At 40.1% G+C, this 15,335-nt stretch overlaps 2 protein-coding genes across 2 annotated transcripts in view; one reads left to right on the top strand and one right to left on the bottom strand.

Annotated features, from left to right (window-relative positions):
• The window catches only part of TGS1 (trimethylguanosine synthase 1), a 53,461-nt gene extending 41,752 nt beyond the window's left edge, over nucleotides 1–11,709 (bottom strand). The window contains exon 1 of the mRNA XM_037028562.1: nucleotides 11,414–11,709. Coding sequence (XP_036884457.1) covers nucleotides 11,414–11,517 — 104 coding nt within the window. The 5' untranslated portion in view covers nucleotides 11,518–11,709. The remainder of the gene's footprint in view (nucleotides 1–11,413) is intronic.
• Nucleotides 11,700–15,335, top strand: part of TMEM68 (transmembrane protein 68) — a 49,922-nt gene continuing 46,286 nt past the window's right edge. The window contains exon 1 of the mRNA XM_037028563.1: nucleotides 11,700–11,898. The gene's annotated coding sequence lies outside the window, so the exon portion shown is untranslated. The remainder of the gene's footprint in view (nucleotides 11,899–15,335) is intronic.

Here is a 15,335-nt window from a genome sequence, read left to right as displayed (position 1 = left end):
TAGTTTGCTTTTGTTTTAGGTGTGGTTGTAATAACTGTGAGTTTGCTGTCTTTCTACTGTTCATACTTTTCATCTTCTTTTTCTTAGATAAGTCCCTTTACCATATCATATAATAAGAGCTTGGTGATTATGAACTCCTTTAAGCTGACCTTATCTGAGAAGCACTTTATCTGCCCTTCTATTCTAAATGAAAGCTTTGCTGGATAAAGCAATTTTGGATGTAGGTCCCTGCAATTCATGATTTGGAATACTTCCTTCCAGCCCCTTCTTGCCTATAAGGTCTCTTTTGAGAAATTAGCTGACAGTCTGATGGGAACTCCTTTGTAGGTGACTGTCCCCTTATCTCTTGCTGCTTCTAGAATTCTCTCCTTCATTTTAATCTTGGGTAATGTAATTATGATGTGCCTTGGTGTGTTCCTCCTTGGGTCCAACTTCTTTGAGATTCTCTGAGCTTCTTGGACTTCCTGGAAGTCTATTTCCTTTGCCAGATGGGGGAAGTTCTCCTTTATTATTTGTTTAAATAAGTTTTCCACTTGTTGCTGTTCCTCTTCCCCTTCTGGTACCCCTATAATTCGGATGTTGGAATGTTTAAAGATGTCCTGGAGGTTCCTAAGCCCCTCCTCATTTTCCTGAACTCTTGTTTCTTCCTTTTCTGTTTGGTTGTTTCTTTCTTCTTTCTGGTCTACTCCATTGATTTGAGTCCCATTTTTCTTCCCATCATTATTGGTTCCCTGTGCATTTTCCTTCATTACATTTAGTGTGAAGTAACCTTTATTTTTGCATCTAATTTGTGACCAAAGTCAACCAATTCTGTGAGCATCCTGATATCAGTGCTTTGAACTGTGCATCTGATAGGTTGGCTATCTCTTGGTCACTTAGATGTATTGGCTCTGGGGCTTTGAACTGTTTTTCCATTTGAGCCATTTTTTGGGGGGAGGGGGGGTCCTTGTCGGGCCTGATATGTAGTGAGGGGAGGAGCCTTAGGTGTTCACCAGAGCGAGACAACCTGTGCCCCTTGTTTATGATGCTGTATGTGGGGTGGGGTCAGAGAGGGAACAATGGCACTTGCTCCACTCTCTCTTGGATTTCAGTCCCTTTTGCTGCTTCCCACAAGCAAATTAGGCCCTTCTGGTGCTGGTCCCTGGGTAGGTGGGCTTGTATACGTTCTAGGACCCTGTGGGTCTCTCCAGCTAACTCTCCTGTGAGGCTGGGAGTCTCTTGAGGCACCTCAACCCCCAGAAGTGTTTTCAATCAGTGCTTTTAGGTGTTATTTCTCAGTGCTGGGAGCCTGGGTTGCACCATCGGTCTTGCTGCTCTTTTTCATCTGGTTTATCTGTGTGTGAATATTTGACCAGGGTCAGCCAGCTGCCTTACGTACCTCACTGGGTCTGTTTGTTGCCACCTTGCACCCGGGTCCACCAGCCACCGCTTTTTCCTGCCGCAACCTCTCTTCACTGGTTGCTGACTCCACCCCTCTTACCGGTCTGGATGAATGGTTGTCAGACTTCTGTATAGTTCAATTTTCTGTCAGTTCTGGTTGTTTTTTATTTCTAAATTTTTGTTGTCCCTAATTTTGGTTGTGCAAGGAGGCACAGTGTGTCTACCTATGCCTCCATCTTGGCCGGCGGGTGAAATTTTCTTTACATATCTACTTCTACATTTTTCTTTATCTACTAAGACTGGAAATTACATAAACAAAATAAACCTAACAACATACTTTACAAAGCAGAAGAGGAGGAATTTTGCTATTATCATTTTAGCAGTAAATTTTGCTGTAATAAAGTCCATCACATTGGCCACATAAGAAGGCCATCTGCAAGTAATAGCTGATACTACCTTTCAATGGAGCTACAATAAATTCAACAAAATAAAATTTTTGTGTACTTCATTTATTTCATACCCTGTTTATTTTTGATACTTTATAAAACATGAAACAGGCAGTGACTCATAGTGAGAGAGTTAAAAAAGGGGAGGAGGTCCTGGCTGGTGTGGCTCAGTGGACTGAGCACAGGCCTGTGAACCAAAGGGTCACCAGTTGATTCCCAGTCAGGGCAAATGCCCAGGTTGTGGGGCAGGTCCCCAGTAGGGGATATGAGAGGCAACCACACTTTGATGTTTCTCTCCCTATTTCCTTCCCTTCCCCTCTCTAAAAATAAATAAATAAAATCTTAAAAAAAAAAGAGGGGAGGGAATGAGGTGCAAATGTGCTTGGGTAGCATGCTGCATGCCCACTGGCTAGTCCCAAGAACATGGACACTGGTGGGGTGGGTGGAGCTTTAGCCACAAAGTGGACATTAATGGTGTGCTTGCCAGCACCCAAGGATATGGTACACCAAGGTGTCCAGAGGAGGTAAGGGCCAAGATGGTTGCAAGAGTGGTTACACTGGGAAAATAAATAACATGTTGAAAATAATAATAGCCAAGATTCTCCTACACACACATTTGTGTATGTATGTACATATCAGGTCTTCCAATAACATTCAAAGTCATTTCATTCATTTTATGAAAATACTGAAGTAATGCCATAGGAACTTAAGTTTTGTTTATATTAATTAACCTAAAGGAAAGTTGGTTTCACTATACTTTGTTTGCTTATGTCAAACTTATCAATGTTAAGTGAGGACTTACTGTATGTACTGACTAACTCTGTCTGCTGAGAGGGCTTGGAAGCAACAAAAACTCAGGAGTAATGAGCACAATGAGCAACTGGGTCTTGGTTTCTAAATACTATTCTCCACTAAAAGGAACCTGGGTACCTTAGAAAATGGCAATCCTAAGCTGGATCATGGACTGTAAAAGATATGTCTGGGTCATCTTATTGTGCCAGAAAGTTAGGAGGAGCTCAAAAAATGTCAGGGATACATCCAAAGAATACAGGAACCATCTGAAGGCCCCCCCCCCCGCCAGCCAAATCTGAGACAATAATGATAGTAACAGTATATAACCTATCATAGATTAATAAGCCAGAGTGCATGTTAATATAAATAAAAGAGTAAACAAATACATGAGGAGAGAGGGAAGGTGCTCCACATACAAGGTGCTAACTAATAAATGCAGACGGAATGATAGAGACAAAGAATGAATCTTTGGCAACCTTTAGAGGCAGTGGATTCAGGCAAGAACAGGGCACTGATATAACACTGGAATACCTCTTACAGTGTATTGATCCTAATTCATAAAGTGAGAGGCATCATTGTGACTTTATAGTAGAAATACCTGGGAGACAGCAACATGATTACAAAATGGTCAGCACCACCAGTGGTGGGATGGGTCCACAGAAAGTGCCTCATGAAGTGACACTGAGCACAGCATGGGATAATTTCTGGGGCATTCTTGCCAAGAAAGCATTGGCCTGGCTCTGTTCCTGCTGACAGGTCAGACAGACCCAGGTAAAGTAAGGTCATTCTACAGAAGGTAAGGCCTGAACTGTTTAAATTGATGAAGACATGACGGGGAAGAAAAAGTGTGAAATTTTTCCAGATTGGAGGAGACTGACAAGACATAAGTAAATATAATAAGTCCCTATGTAGAATCCTGGATCTCAAAGGAGAAAGAAACACTGATAGAAAAGCTGGGAAATTCGAATTTGAATCAACTACAGCAGTTATGTAGGAGAAGATATTTGTTTGGGGTAAACATACAATGAAGTGTTTAGTACTAATGAAGAATCATGTCTCAGCTTGTTTTCAGCACTAATGATGGCAGATGTGCATGTGTGTATTTGTTAGAGAGAGGGAGAGATGGAGCAAGTGCACGTAACAGTCGGTGGATCTGGGTGAAGGGGATATGGGGGTTTTTTGAACTATTTTTGTTTCAAATTATTTCAAAATTAATTATTTAAAAATAAATAAAGCCTGTTATTTATAGCATAAGCAACTTTCTACCACTCCATCATTACAGCATGTTCTAGTCTAGGCTTTGTATGTAAACACAAATAATTTTTAATTAATTGTAATCACAGTTGTAGGTATTTAGTATTTTAATATGTTAACAAAAATTTTGTTCATGTTATTACAGTCACTGTAATGATTATTTAGAGCCCAATAACATTAATTATGTCTTCTTCATATAAATAATGTATAGAAAATTGAATGTGTAGATGAAACAGAATGATTACTCCAATAATAAAGTTTATAAGACAGTATGTTAATATTGTGTCCTCAGAGAATAAGAGTTAATTCTATTTCCTGTCTTTGAGGGGAGATCTACAAAATATCTTATTTAGTACAAGAATCTACTCAATTACTGAGAAGTTACTTGGCACCAATGCTAATGCTCATTTTCTATGTTTTCTGCTACACAATACTGGTCTTTCATTTTAAGAATATATTTTAGGGCCCTGGCTGGTATAGCTCAGTGGATTGAGCATGGGCCTGCAAACCACATGATCTCAGTTCGATTCCCAGTCAGGGCACATGCTTGGGTTGCAGGCCAGTTCCCAGAGGGGGACTCACAAGAGGCAACCATACATTGATATTTCTCTCCTCTCTCTTTCCCTTCCCCTCTAAAGATAAATAAAATCTTTAAAATATATATATATATATTTTAGAATTTTGCCAACTATCAAATCTGCGTTTTTACATTTTTAAAACAAATCTTTTCCCTACCTTAACAAGTCAGTCAAGGTTACACTTATAAACATCTGAATTTCCAGCATGTCTCCCACTCCCAAGTACTTCTCAATGACTATTGGCAAACAATTCAAGATCTTATCTCCAAGTTCTTCTTGTTCTAAACAATTATAATTAATCTGAGCATAAAATGATTTAAGTGAAAAAGCCATTCTTTTCTCTTTACTTATTTTGAATTTAAAATGCAGTTTCTAAAAGTGAAGTAGAGCTTCTAGGTTTTAAGAAGATGTATGAAATTAACTGTAATGAAAAGAATGGATGTTTTGGTTCAAAATACTAAATTCAATGTAACTGGTGATTTATATCATAAATAACTGTATTTTAATATTGCTTTAATTGAAATCCAGTTACAAGTTTCTACAGGTACAGCATGAGAATTTTTCTAAACTTTTTATATTTTATAACTTATATTTATCCCTTTGTTTTTCTTTTTGGAAAGGAGGCTTCATGAAGAAAGCACCGAGACTCTGAAGGCTACAGGCTAAGAAATTGGTACCATATGCAAGCTGACTCTTCTTTTTTGGCCCATATATTCCACAGTCAGGTACTCTTTTCTGGTGAACTCTTTGGTCCTGCCCACAATGCCAGATTGCACACTTTCTGAAGAATGGGCAAGCCTATCAGGTCAGACCAGGTCCAGAGGAAGAAGCAAAAAAACACATCTTCATGGGTCAGAGGGGAAAAAGGTGTCCACGGTTATTACTAGTATATCCTAAGTGTACTGATAATCTGAGGCAGCAATATTAGCAACAAGACCCTGGCTAGGGAGCTCAGCTGGCTAAAGCATCATCCCTATACATCAAGGTTCAACTCCCAGGCAGGGAATATACAAGAATCATCCAATGAATTCACAAATAAATGGACCAATAGATTTTTTTCTCCCTCTCACTCTAAAAACCAATTTAAAAAAAGACTAGCAACAAGAGAGAAGGTGTTAACTCTTAAATTTTTATGAAAACTGTTTCCAACTTAGGGCTACTTTCAATAACATTGAAGAGCATTCATCCCTGGGAAAGATGTATTTCTGAGGCTTGGTATTCAAAGAAGTTCCTGTCATACTTCCTAAGTGTTCTCTATAAAGTAGTTTTTAAGTTTCATCAGTGTAACATGTGCCATAGAGCAAAATGATTCTCAGTGAGTATCTGGACCTGGCACCCTGTAAGAAGTAAAGAAATTTTAACTATTAACTTATAAAATTGGAGACCAGACCTGCATTGTAGTGACCCCACTAATACTGCTCCCTTAATAGTCCTGATGAAGCATCATTATACCTTCGACTACAACAATCATCACTACCATGCTTGAGTCATCCTTTTACCATAGTACCTGATACACACAGGTGGCTGAAACACACACTGAATAAATGATTCTTGGAAATTTCTGAAGTACTAGTAGCAACTTCTCTACTGCAGAGTGACTGTGGGTTAGTTTCAAGTAGAAAAGGAAAAAAATAAGTCCTAAGCATATCAAATAATTTTGGTGTTCTGTATATAAAAAAAGAGACCACCAGAGAGTGTGAGTGACAGTGATATGATCAGAGGCAAATACAGGCTCTTCGGTTTTCAGAATAGTTCTCTATCTTAACTAAAATGCATTATGTTAAAGAATTTTAACAAGTCACTAATGTTCTAGTGACTTTAGACCACTTAAATACCTCAGTCAGAAAGATTCAATGAAATCATGTGTTCTAGACTAATTAGTGGGATAGTGGAAAGGCTGTTAAGTCACATAAACCTCCACTTCCCTGGCTGTGTAATTTTTAAGGCCATTACTGAGACTCAGTTTTCTATTCAATGAAGTAAGGATAACAATACATACCTCAGGGGGTTGCTGGAATGCTTAAATGCAGGGAGGAGTGTGAAGTGTAAAAGCAATAAGTAATCAATTTGGTAGGCTTAAAAATATTGTTATTTCTAGTGGATATATTTCAGACCTCATTTTGCTCAATGTTGTAGCAGCTTTCCAATGTACCCCTTCCTTCAAAGGTATGGTGAGAGTACACTTGAGTTTGTCTTCTACATCTTTTTCAGTTAATACATCTCTTAATCTTCAAAAAAAAAAAAAGGGGTTGGAATTACTCAAGAATAGACCCCACTCTGATAGGGGAACTCAAGAGTTAAAGATTTTAGCTTTAGTTATTATAGTCAACAGGCTTGAGTGATTAATGTATGTGGAGAGCTGTTGTTCCAGGAACTGGAACATGTGACCTACAGGACTCCAGGAGGTCCACAAGCAATCAAGATGCTTTCCGAGCCACTCTGTTCCAGGGAGGCCCCGCAGCTAAAGAACTGATGATCAACAGATAAAGAAGTACTAGGAAAATCACCGCTGGACTGCAGCTCTTAACTAATTAACCTTTTTCCAAATGCCTTGCCTACCCTTTCTTCTCCTAATAAGGTCAGCTTGAAATGAGACGTTAAGATGGCCTTTTGAGGGTGAATAACCTGCTGTCTTCTCAGATCACTAGCTCTCTGATTAAAGTGCCCATAAAGACAATCCTTGTCTCTACTTACTGGTTCTCGTAGTTAGAGGCAACGTGAATGCCAACTCTTCTGGTTTCAACTCTCCTGCAGCTCAGTACTAAATCAATAGCTTCAATTATTATCTGTGCTAAAATGGGTTAGGTTTTTAAGACAAAGCTAGGCATCAGCAGAGCTTCAAACCAGTATATCTAACAACCTATAATATCTGCCCTTGCCTGTCTCATAAGTACTTGAAAATCGAAACTACAAAATTGATTATCTTCTCATTGCTATCCCAAAATAAAAACTCATGTCTCTCCAGTGATCCCTATCGCAGTGAAAGGCATCAATATAAGCCAGAAGCCAGGGAGTTACCCTTGACCTATTCTCCTCTCACCCATCCTTTATCTTTCCTTCATTCCCTCACATCCAATCTAATTCCTTAAACTCAACAGTTTCTCTGCTATATTTCCTCCTTTCTCCGTTTCCACTGCTACCAGGAGAATCTGTTGCCTGGAAAATGGTTAACTGGGTTTCCTCCTCTCAACCATCCCCCAGGCTGCTGCTGTAGCTCAGCTGGTTGGAGTATTGTCCTTACATGCCAAAGGTTCAGGTTCGATCCTCAGTCAGAGTACAGATAAGAATCAACCAATGAATGCGTGAATGGGGTGGAATGGCAGGTAGATGTCTCTCACTTCCCACTCCTTCCTCTCCCCCTCTAAAATTGGTGGGGGAACTCCAGAATTAAAGATTTTAGCCTTACATAATTAATACACACGGAAAGCTGTTGTTCCAGGAGCTGGAACCCATGGCCATGACTCTAGGAGGTTGAGAAGCAATCCCACCTTTGTGCCCCAGGAAGGCAAGTGATGGAGATGGTGTCTGAGCCATTGTGTTGCAGGGAGGGAACAGTTTCAGTGACATGGCTAAAGAATTGATGATCAATAGATACAAAAGTACTAGGAAAACCACCACTGGACTACAACTTTTACCTGTTCAACCCTTTTTCCAAACCGTTACCTACCCTTCCTTCCCCTTTTAAAAAGGTCAGCTTGAAATGAGATGGTAAGATGCTTTTCCAGGGTACATAACCCACTGCTTTCTCAGATCACTGGCCATCTGAAGGAAGAGTCCATAAAGATTCAATCCTTTGAGACTTCCGCCAAGATGGAAGCGTAGGTGGAAACATTGTGCCTTCTCCCACAACCCCACAACCAAGTTTGAATACAACAAAAGTTTAGTAAACAAAGACACAGCCAAAGAACAGAAAACTGAATTCTACGGAAGTCCGACAACAATGAATCATTCAACCGGGATGTGTAAGAGGGGCGGAGCCAGCAGAGGAGCAGGGTCGGGCAGGAAAGATCCCCCGATCCAGGCACGAAGGCAGCCGGAGTAGCAGCGTGGACCCAGTGAGGGTGTGGGGCAGACTGACCACGGTCACACATTCACTCGCAGATAAACCGGCAGAGTGAGCAGTGAGACAGACCACGCAGGCCCCATTGGGCGAACCCAGTGGCAGAGGGGCCCGCCATTGCTCCTCTTTGACCCCGTCCTCACATACAGCATCACAATCCAGTGACTGAGTTGCTCCACTCTGGTGAATACCCAGGGCTCTGCTCCTCATACATAACAGGCACGAACAGTCCAAAATATGGCTCAAGAAGAACTCGAAGCCCCAGAGCCGATAACTCTAAGTGAAAAAGAAATAGCGAACCACTCAGATGCACAGTTCATAATACTGGTGATCAGGATGCACACAGAACTGGTTGATTATAGTCACAAATTAGAGGAACAAATGAAGGCTAAACTAATTGAAATGAAGGGAAATGCACAGGAACCCAGTAGTGATGGAAAGGAAACTGGGACTCAAATCAATGGAATGGACCAGAAGGAAGAACGAAACATCCAACCAGAAAAGAATGAAGAAACAAGAATTCAAAAAAATGAGGAGAGGCTTAGGAACCTCCAGGACATCTTTAAACGTTCCAACATCTGAATTATAGGGGTACCCAAAGGGGAAAAGGAACAGCCACGAGTGGAAAACTTATTTAAACAAATAATAAAGGAGAACTTTCCCAGTCTGGCAAAGGAAATAGACTTCCAGGAAATCCAGGAAGCTCAGAGAGTCCCAAAGAAGTTGGACCCAAGAAGGAACACACCAAGGCACATCATAATTACATTAGCCAAGATTAAAATGGAGAGAATACTAGAAGCAGCAAGAGATAAGGGGACAGTCACCTACAAAGGAGTTCCCATCAGACTCTCAGCTGATTTCTCAAAAGAGACCTCACAGGCAAGAAGGGGCTGGAAAGAAGTATTCCAAGTCATGAAATCCAAAGATCTACATCCAAGATTGCTCTATCCAGCAAAGCTTTCATTTAGAATGGAAGGGCAGATAAAGTGCTTCTCAGATAAGGTCAAGTTGAAGGAGTTCATCATCACCAAGCCCTTATTATATGAAATGTTAAAGGGACTTATGTAAGAAAAAGAAGATGAAAAATATGAACAGTGAAAGGACAGCAAAGTTACAGTTATTAACAACCACGCCTAAAACAAAAGCAAACCAAGAGGATAGCTAGATCAGTCAGGAGCAGAACCATAGAAATGAAGAACACATGGAGGGTTAGCAACAGGGGAGTGGGAGGAGGAGAAGAGGGGAGAAGGTACAGAAAATAGCATAGACAGTAGGTAGAAAATAGATAGGGGGGAGGGCAAGAATAGTATGGGAAATACAGAATCTAAAGAACTTGAGACACGTGGTCATAAACTAAAGGGGGGGAATAGTGGGGGAGGGGGTGTGCAGGGTGGAGGGGAATGAAGGGGGGAATAGAACAACTGTAATAGTATAATCAATAAAATATATATATATATTATATATATAATCAATAATATATATATATATATAAAATATATATATATATAAAGATTCAATCCTTTCCTGTACTTATTGGTTCTGGTAGTGACAGGCAATATGAGCACTGACTTTACTGGTTTTAAAATCAGTAAAATTAAAAAAAGAAAGAAAATCTGATCCTGTCCTCCATAAAATAATCCCATGTTTTTAACCCTGCCTACCTCACCAAACTCTACCTTCTGTCTTTGCCATTTTGCTTCAGTTTCATGAACTTGCTCCCTCAAGGCTTTAACACAGAGTTCTTGCAAGAATGCTTCCTCCCCCTCAAATGTACCTAGTTTATTTCCAGTCACCCTTTAGACCTCTTTTCATATTCTACTTCCTGAAAAAAAATTTCTGATCAGTGGAGAAAGGTTAGGGTTTTGCTATCATAGCATCCTGTACTACTCTCCCATACTACTTACAACTTTAATTAACCAAATAATTGTACAAGTTATCTTGATACTGATCTCCTTTGCCAGTAAGTATACTCAAAACATGTAGAGAGTGGCTGTGTCTTATACCCCAGTGCCGACTAGTACCTAACACAAAGGACCACAAAAAGCTTTCCTTGAATGAATATATGATATACGAATAGAAAAACAATACTTTTCACATTAAATTTAACATAATTTTTCATTTATTTTCATATTAGTTTTCAGATTACTCCACAAAAACACATGATGACTAGTAAGAATTTCTTCACACTAAAACTCTACCACATTAAACTATATTAAAAGTCTCTCACATAAAATTTACTTCCACAAGCTAATCTAGCAACAAGGTGTGAGCTGATTATGGTAAATATACCTGTTTTAGAGATCAACTAGCACATATAATATAAAGAAGGCCATCCCTAGAATCCAATTCTTTAGGCAGTTTTTTTCCCCCCATCCACTAGGTATCTTACTGTCACAGCAATTTTTAACCCAAACGGATATTTCCCCAAAATAAAAGGCAGCTCAAAAACGGATGTAATAGTAGTTAAATCTTCTACCTCACAAGTTCTATTTATGTGCATTTGTGCTTTAATAAATTTTAAGGTTTTAAAAAGGACATTAACCAAAACAAGTTACTCATCTTTAAAATTTCACCTTGTGATATCACAACCATTAACGAGGTTTCATTTTACATTGCACACCCCCCAATTCTTGTGTCCCCTCAATTTATAAACATACAAAAACATATCAGCTCTCACATTTTTTCATAACAGCCTGCAAAGTAGACCTACTCCTTCACTTATTGGCTGAAGGCCACCACGCCGTAAAGTCTTAAGTCATTTCCCCCCCTTTTTCTTAAACATCACCTTGTCTAAGGGTCAAACACTACGGCCGTAGTTACCCGAATCCATTACAACTGGTTTGCACCACCTACGTTTCTGGGAAATTATCTTGCTAAACAGGATGAGCAAACTTTTTACTTACTCCACAAACGCCCTGGAGCAGAGGCAAAGGATCTTATTATCCTCCTCCAGATCTTCAATGAACAGAAACATTTCGGCCACGCGGCTCCACTTCTCGCAGCACATTTCCCCACCTCAGAGGAGGGGGATAAACGGACCCGGTTACTGGAGACCGAAAGGAAGACTCGCCGGCGTACCCTTGGGATGACGAATTAAGTACGAGCCCGGGGCCGTCTCAAGACTAGGCCAGCTGCAGAGATTCCAAGCCAGCGAAGAAGCCGCCACCGGAAGTGGCTCCGGAAGGCCACAGGAAGGGACCAGGTGGAGGGAGGTGTCACACTCAACTCTGTTCCGGCTGCAGACGCTTTCTGGCTTTATCCTCTAAGCGTTGCGCGTGGGAAATCGGCCGCTCAAATTTCTGTACTTTCCTCGGCTGCTTAAGACACAGAAGAACTGCTTCTACTGTTGGAGGGTGAGGGCGAGCCTCCACTGCCCTCCTTCGCCGAGGTGCGTCGGTTCCAGCCTTGGTCTCCCATTGCTTCTCCCATCCCGGCGCCCAGGGCGCGTCAGTCCCTTCGGGCGGCTAGCCGCCAAGGCCGCGCATCTAGTCCCCCGGGCGGCCTCGAGTTCCCGGGTGGGGCGCGCGGGCGGGTTGGGCTTTCCTCCAGAGTTGGCCTTGAGCTCCGGCATGGAGTGGCAGGGAGGGGAGGTTCTGCTTGGATCACAACGCAGCCATTCACCTCGCCCCGCATCTCGGGGCAGGTGGAACCCCCCCCCCTCCCCACCTCCCAGTGCGGCGTGTTTCATGTTTAGTGGTGGGGCGGGGTGTCTCTAACGTCATTTGAGGCCTCTTGCCCAGTGATTTCTTTGATTCTGGGATCTGAATCGACCCTAGTCTGTACAAGAGCTAAATATAATTATGTGGTGTTCATGAGAATGTAGTTGAGAGCCACATGGGTAATGATTAAAAGAGTGCTCGCTTTTAAACAAATCAGGCTTGGAATCCTGGTTTACGCTCCTTTTACTAAGTGTGTGACACGGGCAAGCAACTTAACCTTTTGAGCCTCATTGTGATCATCTGTAAAATAGGGCTGATTAAGAGTACCTGTTTCCAAATAGAGACAGGCTCATAGTTAGAGAACAGGATGACAGCCCAGGAGGTGGGGAGAGTAAGGGGCTGAAGGATTGTGCAAAAAGAAAAAAGGACTCATGGACATGGCAACAGTGTGGTGATTGCAGGGGGAAGCAGGGGAGGGTATATAAGGGGACTAAATGGTAATGGAAAAAATACAATTAAAATAACTTAAAAATAGTGCCTTCTTTTCAGGGCTACTGAAAGGACAATCAAATCATCAATGAAACACTAAATCAGATCTCTCATATGTGCTGTTAGTAGTTTGAGTGGTACATACTTTGTACGGGGTGCTGGGCACTGTTTCAGTCCCTTGGGTTTACAGCTTGTAGAACAAAGTTTCTGTTCTCATGCTGCTGATTAATAAAAAAATGTGTGTGTGCATAATCAGGATGTCAAAAACTGGAATGCTGTTGCCAGGTTTGTAAAAAGCAGTCAGTGTTTGGTGTGGGGTGTTGGTTGACACTGCCCAGGCAGCTTCCTCAAGGAAGCAGGTCAGGATTTGAAGGTTGTTGGCACCCTTAGGACTTGGTCTGTGCTATTAATGCTGAGATGGCATTGGTATTTCTTTAGAGCGGTGATTTTCAACCCATGTGCCTCAAGAATCTTTAAAACATGTAGTTACTAAAAGCAACTATTTTGTTGGGAGCACTGACCTATTTTCCCTTAGATTATCAAATAAGAAAAATTAGAACCAACATAACAATATAGCTATCCGGTGTGAATGAATCAAAATTATACCTAATTTTTTTGTCAGATTGACAAAACTATAATATATTTTTTGGTGTGCCACAGAATTTTAGTAATTAGTTTATGTGTGTCATGAGATGAAAAAGGTTGAAAATTACTACTTTAGAATATATAAGAACCGAGGTAAAATCCAGACATTTAGAACATCGCTAATATTTTGGTTGCATTTACTCATGAGTGGAAAGAGAAGACTAATTTTCACATGAAATGTCTATTCCCGTATCCTTACTGTTGCCTCACTTTCATGTCAAAGATATCCTTATTGTTTTGGTGACTTAGGGGGGTAAGTCACAGATACAGATACGTTAGCATAGATGTGCAACATTTTCCAGGTAAGGATAGATTTAAGAAGATAAGGGTAGAACAGTAATTATCAAACAGAGCAGAAGATCTTAGCTAGAAGTTGAAGATACTCTAGAATTAAAAAAAAAAAAACAACAAACACCTTGAAAGGTAATTCAAGTTTGAAGCTTGAACTCTAAAAGGTATTGTTCTAAAGATAAAATGATTGGGTTTGCTGGGAGTCTTAACTGAAGTATTAGCTAAACTTCAGCTTTATTGATTATTTAAAATAGAATGCTTAAGTACTAAAACGGAGTACTGAACTGTTAAATCATTGTTAAGTATACAAAAAGGAAAAGGGAAAGTTATTTTATATTTCAGTGAGTTTCTTTTCAATGGCATTTTTAGCTTCAATGTAGCTCATATACCAAAAGTAAGAAATGGACCTGCTACCATCCATGGTGGTAAAAGTCTGGTATTGTTTAAAAATAAACATTTCCTTAAGTTTTTGTAGAAAACAAACAAAAGCCTCTCTGTTTTGATTTATTAGTTTTTGAAATGTTCTGGTTTTAAATATTTAGAAAGTCAGTTACAGTAAATGTTCCTCATGAGTATCAACATTGGTCATTGGTAATATTTCAGCTTGTTAACTTTTTCTTGCACGTTACATTAATTCCAGATGGGAAAATTAAGGTACTTTATATGTGGTGCATAGGACTGTATTTTATGGTAGATTTTTTTTCTGATAGGAAACAATCTGGAATTTTTGCAACTAAAACATTATATCTCCCCCAAAACATCTTTTAACAATTACAGTTTTTATTGGATTAAAATAAAGTGGTAAAGAGTCATGTACAGCAGAAGCAGACAGACATTGCAGTCTAAATGTTTTCAGCGTATCTGACGGGGAGGGGGAGAGAGAGAGACAAAAGATTATATATATATATAGATTAAAGAAAGTGTGATGAAAACCAGAGTGGGAAGTAGAAGAACTGGGTTTTAATTTTAGCTCTTGGTCCTTCACTGAATTAATTTAGTAACTTTGGGCAAGTCAACTTGGCCATTTTCTCATATTATCAAAAGTAAAGTATTTTATCAACTCAGAAGCTTGTTATTTGAACTCCTCTGATAGTGCTGCAGTGGCAAGTGTTAGGGCACTGTGTTGGTCCACATTTTTGTTAAAGATGTGGATCAACATAGTTTAGACCTTTACATAGGTAGCAGGCATTTTGTAGGTGGTGCCAACTATGTGTGAGTCATACTGTTCTAAGTGATTTATTTCTCATATAAACTAAGTGGTATGTTTTCTCATATAACCATCTATTTTGTTTACTGGTGGATTCCAGTGTTTAAAATAGTGTCAAGCACAAAATACTTCCTTGATAAGTATTTGTTGAGTAAGTGAAGTAATAACACAATTATGTAGTTCTTCTCTGGGTCTTCCCCTCTCTTGTCCACTGTATGCTGTCTCCTCTGGCCTAGGCAAGCATTGGACGCAACAGTCACATTCTTTTCTGCATCATCCACTTTTCACTCTCTCACTGATGCATTATCGTTGGTATTAAAAACTGCTGCATTTTCTTTTTATCTTAAAACAACAAACTTGATCCTCATTACCCTCTAGATACCCCCACCTGTTTCTCTGCATACCCTTTCTGCAACAGGATTCCTCCGAAGAGTCCATATTTGCTATGTTTCCAATTCATTTACTTCCATTTTTCCTTGAACTTAATCCACTTAACTTTCATCCCCATGGTATCAAAACAATTTTTATCAAGGC

Source organism: Sturnira hondurensis, unplaced genomic scaffold (genome assembly GCF_014824575.4).
Source record: "Sturnira hondurensis isolate 20B ecotype Veracruz unplaced genomic scaffold, ASM1482457v3 Scaffold0020080, whole genome shotgun sequence".
Classification (NCBI taxonomy): Eukaryota; Metazoa; Chordata; class Mammalia; order Chiroptera; family Phyllostomidae; genus Sturnira; species Sturnira hondurensis.
The sequence above is the reverse complement of the archived record's forward strand: the minus strand, read 5'-3'. Positions and strand labels throughout refer to the sequence as shown.